This window comes from Mizuhopecten yessoensis, unplaced genomic scaffold (assembly GCF_002113885.1).
Source record: "Mizuhopecten yessoensis strain PY_sf001 unplaced genomic scaffold, ASM211388v2 scaffold7551, whole genome shotgun sequence".
Taxonomy (NCBI): Eukaryota; Metazoa; Mollusca; class Bivalvia; order Pectinida; family Pectinidae; genus Mizuhopecten; species Mizuhopecten yessoensis.
Genome location: NW_018407104.1, coordinates 611,399 through 623,790, shown reverse-complemented (window position 1 = coordinate 623,790; position 12,392 = coordinate 611,399). Strand labels below are relative to the sequence as shown.

Genomic DNA, 12,392 nt, shown 5'->3' with positions numbered 1-12,392 from the left:
AGGATCAAGACCAAGACTTCATATTTTATGTAAATAGTCGGCACACAATAAATGTACATATTTGTATTTAATGAATCATGGTTTTCATTTAAGTAAGTTACCGGAATCGCTTACAAATCTGGGCTCGTAACACATTTTTCGAACCTCAAGACCAGTAAGGCCTTGATAAAACTTTAGTGACGGCCTGTCAAATCGAGCCTTTGGCTCATTGCACTAGTCTCATATATTAACACATGTATATTTGAGGCTGGGTCAATAGCCATTTTACAAGACAGGTATAGTTTAGTTAATTAGTCGTCACGCACATATGGCCGCAGCGGTACTACTTCTCACATTACAGAGTTACAGACTTTGATTGATCAACCACTAATGACCATGACGTATAACGCAGTCTAGACTTCCGTCAATACCTGAGGTCAAGGGCAGGGCCGTGACCGATAAGGGGGTTACGTCACAATATCGAACAAAATGGTTACAGTTTCGAAAAGTTCAGTTGCCATGGTAACGAAATGGAGGCCTCTGATTGGTCGAAATTTAGTTGTTTTCTGATTCTGCCCAAAATTGGTACATAGGGGTTTTCAGGGATTCCGAACACAATGGTAACAGTTTCGAAAAGTTCAGTTGCCATGGTAACGAAATGGAGGCCTCTGATTGGTCGAAATTTAGTTGTTGTCTGATTCTGCCCAAAATTGGTACATAGGGGTTTTCAGGGATATCGAACACAATGGTTACAGTTTTGAAAAGTTCAGTTGCCATGGTAACGAAATGGAGGCCTCTGATTGGTCGAAATTTAGTTGTTTTCTGATTCTGCCCAAAATTGGTACATAGGGGTTTTCAGGGATATATCGAACACAATGGTAACAGTTTCGAAAAGTTCAGTTGCCATGGTAACGAAACAGAGGCCTCTAATTGGCCGAAATTTAGTTGTTTCTGATTCTGCCCAAAATTAGTACATAGAGGTTTTAAAGGATGCCAAACACAATGGTAACAGTTTCGAACAGCTCAGTTGCCATGGTAACAAAATGGAGTCCTCTGATTGGTCGCAATTTAGCTGTTGCCTGATTTTGCCTAAGTTCCTAAGTCCAACTGGGGTCGTTTGGGGGACTAATCTGTAACGGCCATCCGTTACAATTATTACTAGTTATTATTATTATTTTTCTGTGTTCTTCTTCTTCTCTTCAGCCAAGAACCTGTCTGGAGGTTTTCTCAGAAACTACTGGGCGGATCATCATGAAACTACACACATATACTCATTAGGGGGTCTAGGTGTGTAACAGGCTATTTTTATCGCGAGCAGAAGTCCAAGATGGCCGCCATGAATTTTTGAAATTTTTGGGTATTTAAAAATTCTAAAGGTGTTCGCCAAAGATGACAGCCTATGCCACCTATCCTATTTTACATGTTTTATAGATATTTTCCAATGCATTCCAAATTTGGCATGTAGGTGTATGATGGTACCGCGAAGTCAACTATTACATCCGTTCTCTAATTAGACAAAATGGCTGCCATATACTGGTTACTGATTGGTCGAAGCTCCGTTGTAGTTCGATTTCTTTCAAATTTAGTATGTATGTGTAATATGGCATTGCAAACTCAACTGCGACATTTTTTTTCTCTCATTTGACAAAATGGCCACCATATACTGGGTTCTGATTGGTCGAAATTTGCATATTATTCGATTTCACTCAAATTTAGTATTAAAGTGTCTATGCAATTGTGAAACTTTTCTTTTGTATCTTTGCGACTATGGGGACAGTTTGGGGGACTTCTGTAATGGCCCCCCCATTACAATTAGTACTAGTTATTATTATTATTCCAACAGAAGAAGGATTTAAAAGCTATTTTTCTTCTTTGGCCCTGCCTATCTGCCAAAAGGAGGGGTGGGGGGGGGGGGGGTCAGACCCAACGTTTATACAAAATTGGTTCCCTTTCACCCAGGGATGCTTCATACCAGATTTTATAAAAATCCTGTCATTCCTACAGAAGAAGAAGAATTTAGAAATATATGTATTGGGAAGAAATATAGAAAAATTAAATATGTACACCACATAGGTAGAGGTGAAAGCAAAAATGTTGAACCTCTCAAAGAGAGCTGCCTGAAAAAAGATCAATTTATCAACAAATAAAAAACAATGAAATATGGGTGGAGATAATGATGTCCATCATCTCTACCAATTTGAGTAAAAAATAGTTAAGTATGTAAATCCGCCTATTAGAACTTGATTTTAAGTTTTAAATAGTTTTTTTTCCAAATTGTGGCCATGGCAGCCATATTGGATTTTTTATTGGCCCGGAAAAAACAACAACACTTTGCCAGGACCATGAGTTGATCATTCCTAGAGCTTAAGCTCAGGTGACCTAATAAAAACAAGATAAACAAACAGAAATTAAAATTGATTTATACATTCGACAAGAGGAACACACATTTAGACTCATTGTATAATAACTAAAGGTCCCACCTTTGGTGCCATTTCTTCTAACAAAATGTCTCAAATATGTTAAATGTAACCAGAAGAAACTACATTAATTTTGTACTATAATCCTGAATATATAAACACAAGTTTTTCTACTGAAGGATGTTTAAATGGAGAGTGGGGATCTCAACCTTTTCTATGTTTATCGATGTACGACCTGTAGATTTTGTCATCAAAAGGCAACACCAAGATCCTGGGGCATTTATAGTAGTGATTATCTTTCTTGCACTACAGACAAGAGATATCTCAGGTCATACCCCATGCTAGATTTGTCTATCTCGTCCAATCTGTCTGGTCCCTTTACTGGTCCCCGACATATTTCGCGGCATTTTCACACTGGGATGTATTCATTTGCAAGTTAACATCTTGAAATTGCCGATCTGTATTATAAATATTAAGTTTTGTTGTTTTAGGTATTATTTTAATGATGTTAATTATCTGATTTTGTATGTAAAATATAATCTACATTGTGGAATACGTCTTCTTTGTAAAGATTTTCTTTTTTTTTACCGGAAGCATACAAATGAAGCTTTAATAGTGTAGAGGCCATATTCATTTGAGGCTCCATACAGGATACTTGTTGTCTTAAGCAAAATTAAATATGTATATTTTCGAACTTAAAAGTGCGAGAAATAAAATCAATTACCTGTAATTAAGCAAGATCGGATTATCTGTCTCGGGCTAAGTTTCTGTTACGCCTCCATTGGGATTATGTTACAGAATCTTAGCCATCGACCGAGATAACCCGATCTCCCTCAGTTACAAGTACATGTAATAATAGATAATGTATACGTCTTTTCATTTTCGTCTTAACAAATATATGCATACATACATGTAAGGTTAAAGGGTGGGGATCCCAATCATTTTGAAGTTATCACCCTTTGATCTTGAAAGAAGATCAAGGTGATAAAAATTACATACATTTTTTTTTTTTTTTATTAGAGCACTTAATTCAATGGTGGTTGCTAAACATTGATTTGATTGTTCTACGTAAAAATGATAATATTATTACAAACCAAATAGCATATTGCTCATCTTCTGTTTCCATGACTTCGGTTTATTCCGCTGATTTTCAAATGCTGTTTTCATTGTTGAAAGAAAAGTCTGGACCATACTCTGCTGGTATATCACCATGTGAACCATAGTCACATTATCTGGTTTGCTGTCCATAAACTCAACAGTGGCATCAACAAAACTCCTGGCTATATCAGAAACCGAATTTCCTTGCATCGCTACAAAGGAAAATTGGGGGGGAAAAAGTATCACATGACTAGAATATCAATCAGAATAGGCTTTAGATTATAAAATGCCATTATTCATTTTAGAATACCAAACATTTCACCATAATTAGCACCCAGTGCACTTCTAAAATTGGCTGTAAGAGTGCTAATTAAGACAACAAAACATAGATTGAGTCAGATGCTGTAAAGGGTATGTAACTGTTGGACACAGCAGTCCCAGGAAGTAATTCAAAATTATTCTCTTTTTTCCCCCCTTCTGGAAAACAATTTTGTCAGATTTTGAAACAGGAATGTCTGATGTAAAATGTATGTAGTAATAAATTTCTTTGTTAGCCATAGATGGTCAGAATGGATGGTGTTTCCGAAAGGGGGACCTCAAATCATTGTAATAAGTGCTCAAAAAGGGGGAGGGGCATTTACTACAGTGAATGCAATAAATCTGCAATACGCATAAATCTAAAAGCAAAAAGGTAATCTCTCTTGTCTTGTATAAAACTGAAGCTATATGCATTATGTCTGTAGAGATACAGTATAAAGATTTTTCGAAGTTTTTACCTATGTGACCTTAAGTATGATGCAAGAGAATTAACATGAAAAGCCTTTTACTCAAGAAAGCTACATATACCGGGTAGGCAAAATACAAAAGACAAAGAAAATATTCTCTTTTTAAATCCAAATAGAGATGCTAGATTACCATACAGGGTTCCAAAATCATCTTAATGCACACAATGTATTTAAATACATCAATTTTAAAATCACAATTAGAAAAGTAAATTATGGCATCAAAATTTTAGCAGTTCATCAAGGAGATGCATTCAAACCAGCTGGCAGGCAATTTTCAACTGACTAATTCTTGTATTTATAATGAAAAAGAATAAATTTTATTTTATTTTATTCTATCTCAGAGGTAGTTGGACTTCCTGTTACCAATTGTTTTTTCAGTGGCAATGCCCTGACCTGTAACTGGTCAAGCCCATATACAAACTTGTTGCTGGTTTGTCAAAGGTTAACACACTTGTTATGTTTAATCAAAATCTGTAAAGAAGTTATTTTTTGCTGGATTGATGGCAAGGAGTGTGATGTCCAGATCGACAAAAACATAATCATATCCAACCAGCAGAGGGGAACAGTGTTTAACTATTTGTTTATAAAGTTAATTGTCATAGTTCTCTGGTCTCTTGGTTGTTTTGAGGAATTTGTTTTAAGGGTTTTTACAAATTTCACCCCCATGACCTTGAAAGTAGGCCAGGATAATTCATTAAGAGGAACTTGATAGCCCTTCATCCAAACATGCTACTGGCTAAATATCATCCACTTAAGCCTCTTTTTTATTCAGAGAAAGTCATTTAAAGTTAAAAGTTGACATCGGACATACAGAGCAGTTGATGTTATAGCAATGATTATGACTAGGTGCTAGGCAGGATTGGACATCCCCCCTTCCTCCAGCCCTTATAAAATGGCAAAGGCATAAAAACAATGTTTAGGAATTATGATTAATCATCAATTTTTTTAAAATTATGATCTCTAGCCAAAATATTGTCACACACTCAGATTTAGTTTCTTGAAATCGACGTCATAATTATAAGCAGACACAGCGGTATATATAGAAGCCTTTATTCGGAAACCAAGACTACCTTCAACAAATCAATATACAACATATTATATGTAATAAATTACTGAATCAGAAACTGCATTTATATGTGGCCACATCTATGATGTACCCCACATGGGAGATAACTTGACGTGTCTGCTATGACTCCAATTTTTATTGTCAAAAGAAAATTTCTAAAATATTTCTATTTTTATGAAGGTTTAGTTTAGGAGAAGAGACTCTATACCAAATTGGATTACAATATTTCAATAAGCATAAATGTTTTCAAGAATTTAAATGAAATAACCATGTAACATTTCCTGTTTTTCTCTGACTTACCTGTTCCCAGTGCAGGGAATGCAACAGAAGTGCATTGTCTGTCATCTGCCTCGGACATTGCCCTTAGATATTTATCTTTCCAGTCATATTTTGTTTCCTCAGCATCGATATGAATGATCATATCACATGGCATCCCAGATACTCTTGGATCAGACGTGGTTACTGCAATTCCAGTTTGCTTCATCTGCTTGACTATATATACAATAATTACAATATTAAGTATTACAGACATGCTTGGCACATATATATTGTCACAATAGGTTTAAGTGAAACAAGAGGCACAGTTGTTATTATGCAGCTGTTATGTGCTGGCGACATGAAAATATAGTACATGGTTTAAACATCAGTCAATCGCATGACTGTTAAAGACAGTTGATGGTGAATTTTGATTTTTAACTTTAATGTAGAAAATGCACTTGAACTGAACCCATTCAGAGCACAATAAAAGCCATCTATCATCATTCTAGGCATTGCAGTTCTGCAGAAGACATTTTTCGAAGTTTGCAACAAAGATAATTATGCATAGTAGATTGACCTTGACCTTGTTAAAATCAGAAAAAAGAAATTTGTGCTAGGTATTCTCATTCTTGACTGTTTCATTTTTATGAAGATGGATTAAAATTTATTCAAAAACCAATTCTTGGGAATGCATGAAGAAACTTGCTTGAGGTAACCTCATTTCTAACTGTTTTATGAGTCAGTAGCATACCGTAAATTTGCAGGTATAGTGCACACTTTTTTAGGTAAATATTGTCATGTCAAAAAAGAGGTTCACACTATACGCAGGAACAAGTCATTCTTGGTTATTGGTCTCGAGTTTCAGGTCCGCCAAATTGGATTACCTCCATTTAAATAGTTTTGTTTGACTGGATGGCATAATCCAGAGCTCGCACTGTCGGTAGCCAAAGTAGCCATTTGCTACTTTTATTTTTCATTGGCTACTAAAAATACAAAGTGGCTACTAAATTGACTAAAAAGTTTTTAAAAATGAGGAAAATCTGTATCTTTGTCCCAGAAAACGATCTGTCTAACTCACATGTGTATTGTGGCTGACACCGATTGCGTAAACATAATCAGGGCCGTCACAGATCAGCGCGCGCTGTAGAATTAGGACTGCAAGCTAATTAATGCTTTTGTTTAAATTGTAAAGACAATTATCAAGCTTCAGATGGCAACAGGTGTTATAATTCTTGTACAATAATGGACAGTGGGGTCAAGTTAATTGGATGACCCATTGACGTTGAGAAAACAGTCTGATAAGCGAATCACACATAGATGCTCTCGCACACATACATTTGGCTGTGCGGTAAGCTTTATGGGTTAAATATATTTAAATCAGTGTACCGTTACATAGTCTTCATTTACCTTTTCCAGTACGTATACTGTAGCAAACACAATTAAGTCTGATATGCTTGATTAGAAAGTATAAGTATCGCCTTGAAACACCATGTGGAAATGCCAATTTTCGGCCTTTCAGATCCCTTCGAACGAGATATCGTATCTGTGTACTTTCGTGGTTAGACGTTTAAGAATTTCAGGTTATCAAGAAAAGTTATTTAGCATCGCAGTTATGCAGTTTTTAGAACAGCAGACCGTTCAGAATGTCTTCAATAAATCAATCGTTAATTAATTGACGTTATAAACACCACGCTACCTTTGATGTTAATTAATCGACGTTATAAACACCACGCTACCTTTGATGTTAATTAATTGACGTTATAAACACCACGCTACCTTTGATATTAATTAATCGACACTATAAACACCACGCTACCTTTGATGTTAATTAATCGACGCTATAAACACCACGCTACCTTTGATGTTAATTAATCGACGCTATAAACACCACGCTACCTTTGATATTAATTAATCGGCGTTATAAACACCACGCTACCTTTGATGTTAATTAATCGACGTTATAAACACCACACTACCTTTGATGCTAATTTTCCAGTTTGATAATGGATACATTTATGATTTTTTTTATTTTTTATTTTTTTCATTTTCTTATCTTTTTTCAAATCTTACCCCAAAAACGTACCTGCGCACTATACCCGAGTGCGTACTATACCCGCAAATTTACGGTATCCTGTACATATTGCCTCCATTACCTTGTTGTAAGGGAATACAAATGTAGTGATTATTTTGCCACATCTAATTCAGCAAAAACCAGTCTGCCTCCCGTGGCAAATACAGAACGGTCAGGAATATTGTCCAAATGTTTTATCTTATAATATGAGCACTTATTTATTATATATATATTACTTACCCAAACTCTTCACCTGCTTTTCAAGGCTGCGTCCACCAGATTTCAAAATGGCAGCAGAAACATGACCTTAAAAAAAAGTAATACACTTCACCAAACTCATAACACTGACATTGACAAATCAGACTCTGATCCTTAGAATTAATTTCTATTCCTTCAATTAATGCAATGCTTCTTATAAAGTAAGATTACCAGTATTGCATTATATAGTTTTATCAAGCAAAATGATTCTGAAAAGAATTTTGTAAGAAAAAATATATATATATTATGAAACCTTGTTTTCTGCTTTAAATAATGGCCAGATTTGCTTACAAATGAATGATGTCATTTGAGTTCAGATTGCAACATTTCAAAGACTCTGAAATAACTAATTAAAAAGTCCTTTGTTAATTGCATTGTCACTGTGTCGTATTGTACTGCACTGTTACTGTTGACTTCATGTGGATATCTGAACAAAACTGGAGTTTACCAACTTGAAGGTCATGTGACTTTATATATACAGAATGTACTACGATTGTATCAAAAACCATTTACAGCAGGAAATCCTTTTTCAAATAGTTATGGGCTATGCTGGAAACAACTGCTGTTTAATTTTTCAATAGAACAATGTGTTGTACCACTTCAGCTAAATAATATGGAATAAGCATATATATACTGAACAAACAATTGTGATGTACTGAAAAGAGCATAGGACTTTAAAGGGATGTTAGGACACGAGGCCAAATTCACAAAATGTACAAAAACCTATGCAATACGGAAATAAGGAGAAACTTATACACATTTAGAGTAGTAGATGTGGAGAACAAAATACATGTACAGGTTGTCAATGTTCAAACCATTACGGAAACTGAAATTTTAATTTAAACACAATTCACTATTTTAACTCATTCACCCCTACAATTTTAAACTGGACTTGCCCCGAGTCATTTAATTGGTAAGGTTCAAATGTGACTTTAGGGGTGAATAGGTAAAGTTACACCATCAACAAAACCTATTAACTGTTGGTAAGCAGATAATTATTTGATGCTCAGATGTTTATAGGACAGTTGTAATACCCAGTAATTTTATTTGACAAATTTTTATTTTCAACTAAATCAATTTTTTTTAATCAATTTCTGCTTTCAGTTGAACACGAAATGGTAATATATTGCTACTGTGATGATTTATGATAGGGCCTCTAAAGAAAATATATGCCTCGTGCACGTGTCACTCAAGTAGGGCTGCAACGATATATTGCGATATTTTGAATACGGTACAATGCACAATATTTTTTGGGAGGTCACGATTCACCTATGATCTGTTCCAATATGGGGAGAGACAGCTTCAGCTCGGCATGTATGTTAAAAGACTTGAATTGTATGAAACTTTTTAAGTCATGCCCATTTTGGACAAAGTCTACGTGTAGCATATCGTGACGACAATATTGTGATACATTTCGTACTATCATGTTAATGTATCGCTGGAGTTCTATGCAGTGTCAAGGTTCTATTGACCTTAACTGAAGAATAAAATACAGTCAAACTATCATAAATCGAACTATACAAAAATTCAAACTTCTTGATGTGTTGAACTTAAACAGCAAAGTCCAGAATTTTTCCCTGATCGAACATTACTTATATTCTTTTCATTAATCAAATTAACTTTCATGAGTCAAATTTCTAGCAGTTTGGAAGTATAATCAAGGCCCCCATCATTGTGGTGAGATTTGGAATTTCATCTCCAAGGGGGTGAGATATTCTACTAATCTTTTGTCTTGGGAAAGGAGCATGCATCTGTGAAGTGAGGGATAATTTCTTTTCTTTACATTGTATCATATTACCTCTTTTCAAATTAAACTCTGCATTTGTTCCATTTACAATTGCGTCTGTTTTAGCCTGTGTTATATCTCCTTGGTAGACCTTCAGCGTAATGTCCCCGAGATCCAAAGTGACCTCTTCATATTCATCTGTACTTGGTGGTGATTTTGACATTGTATATTCGCCTGCAAGAAATGATGAAAATCAATGAAATATAAGAAGTACAAATTATCGTATACCATACTTTACCTGCTACTTAATACCCGAGTAATAACCATCCAGATTCATTATGTAAGGAATAATTAACCGTTGCTTTTCACACAATAACCAGGATTGTCAAACCAGAAAACTTTTGGTATAGTTACTCGAAAAATCTTCCGACTGAGTACCGGATAATTGGTAAGTTCAGTAATCAAACAATTAAGAACAATTAATACATTTTATGTTCAGCAAATTTATCATTCCAAATGAATTTAGACGTCTTCACACTAGTTTACTCACATATTTCGAGCTATCACCACCTACACGCAAGAAATGTATTAGTATCTTTTATTGACAACATCGGTCAGCATTATAAAGTGGAATATGCAAGTTGTTTCTACACAATTTACTGATATCATTCAATTTGGTATTCTCTGAAATCCTTTTACGTCCCACCCTTAAATAGATGTCTTCCTCGCGAAGTTGGCATTTCATGACTCTGCATTCTGGCTCCCTTTTAAAAAGTCTGTTAAGGCTTTTTATGGTTCGGTCAGCATCTCTTTGTCAATTCTTACTATCAAATCCAAAATAACACCCTAACAGGTCAGCCTGAGCATTCTTTTTATTGCCAAAAGAATCTGATTTTGGTCTTACCAATTGATATTGTTTGGGAAATAAGCTAGGTTAACATGGCATGGGGGTTAATAGATGTCTGACTTTTGATTTGGTTATTGATTTTGGTAACCAGTTTGCAGTCTTCCGACCGAATTAAACATAAATATTTCTGGCCCCATTCCTCAGACCCTTGGGTCCGGTGCTTCGACTGGTACAATTTTGAATGCTCAACCACTTGATATCCCCCCAACCAAATATATTTGACATCCATTACCATGTTTCAGAGAAGAAGTCACTTAATTCAATCAATCAGGCCAAATTACCCCTTTTTAGTCCAGCCCCTAATTAGCCCTTGATAACAGGTTATAAGTTAGGCCAAACAATCGGAAGAACCAGTAATGAAACAATGTCTTCCTTCATTTAAAATGGAGACATCATAACACTCTAGATCTACTGCACAAAGGAACTGAACAAATGCTGTGGTTTCACACATTTGTATCCCTCTCTGAGAGTTTGTTAAGGGGGACAAATCCCACTTAAAGGAAGGTCCAGATGCTGACATTATATGAAAATGACATTTTAAAAGCCATACTTTATTTATTATTGGGCAAGAATTCCAGTATATTTAACAAAGTTTGCGTAATGCAATTAAAGCAGCAAGGAAGTAATATGGTCCAGAAAAATTGACCATGCTAGCCAGACGCCATACCATTACACTTGGTCAAAAAGAGTAGTAAAAAATATTTGGATGGTAATACCTGTAAACTTCTGCTTCAAATAAAAACCATGAGTCCGGTATATTCTTTGTAACTCAACATTTATTTCAGGTTACAATACATTATTTAAGGTTTATTGACCTAATACATTATGGAATATGTTTCGGCGGAACCCTGTTCCATACCATCATAAATGTTACAAAGATGCCTTTCAATCCTTATATTTTAAGTTCAAAACAACAGAGACATTATCATTAAATATTTTACAGTTGTTTGTGGTTTTACTCGATTCAAAATACATTTTAAACAAGTCTGTTTAACTAAATGATAGAACAGCTATTTTTGCGGAGAACAACATTTGTGTTTTCTATGGTTACCAGTTTCAATTGGAATTTGTTAAACTGTTCAGAAATTTCCGTCATAATTTGAATTTTGATGTCACGTCATAATTTGTCCCCAAATTGCAATTACTCAAACAGTGTGACGGTGCGACCAAAACAGCTTCCAATTAAAAAAAAATTATTATTCATGTTTAATGCATAAATGGTTCTTGAGTTGTGATTGGATTATAACCATGTTTGGTTGGTAGGTTTATACCTAAGGATTGTACAAAAGAAATTTAATGTAATTAGTGAAACTGTGAGCTAGCTCACAAAGATATACCCACGCTTGCATTTACAATGTTTTGGAGCAAAAATTCAATAAAGTTTCAAGGCATCAACTCCAGGTGAAAAGACCTATTGCTTTTGTTAAGTTTCTTATTATTCTTATTATTATTATTCTTATTATTCTTCTTCCGTACTTTGTGGAATCTGTATCTTTTGATTGGTAAAAGAGAGGTTAATAGTCTTTTAAGTATGTTGTAGGAAAAGGTCTAAAGCTGATCAAGCAACATTTTCAAGGTGGTCAAAAATTAAATATGGCCGCCATGACGTCATAGGTCAAAATCTTAAAATGGCCATAACTCAAAAACGGTTTAATTTACAGAATTGACGCAACTATATTATATGTAGATAAGCTTCGGGGCTAACTCTAATTACCACATGGTTTTTCATTTAAAGGTCAAATAAAAAAGCTCGCTGTTGGGTCAAAGGTCATAATTTTTAAAAAAAACATTCATTTTTCATTGTTTTTGAAAAATACTTCTACAGAT

The 12,392-nt window shown here is 34.8% G+C and overlaps 1 protein-coding gene across 1 annotated transcript in view; it reads right to left on the bottom strand.

The window, feature by feature from the left end:
* LOC110453960 (poly [ADP-ribose] polymerase 14-like) overlaps window positions 1–12,392 on the bottom strand; it is a 71,226-nt gene that overhangs the window by 30,436 nt on the left and 28,398 nt on the right. Inside the window, exons 13-16 of the mRNA XM_021503217.1 lie at window positions 9,731–9,892; window positions 7,915–7,980; window positions 5,646–5,837; window positions 3,491–3,706 (exon numbers count right to left, since the gene is read on the bottom strand). Of these exons, the coding sequence (XP_021358892.1) occupies window positions 3,491–3,706; window positions 5,646–5,837; window positions 7,915–7,980; window positions 9,731–9,892 (636 nt within the window). The remainder of the gene's footprint in view (window positions 1–3,490; window positions 3,707–5,645; window positions 5,838–7,914; window positions 7,981–9,730; window positions 9,893–12,392) is intronic.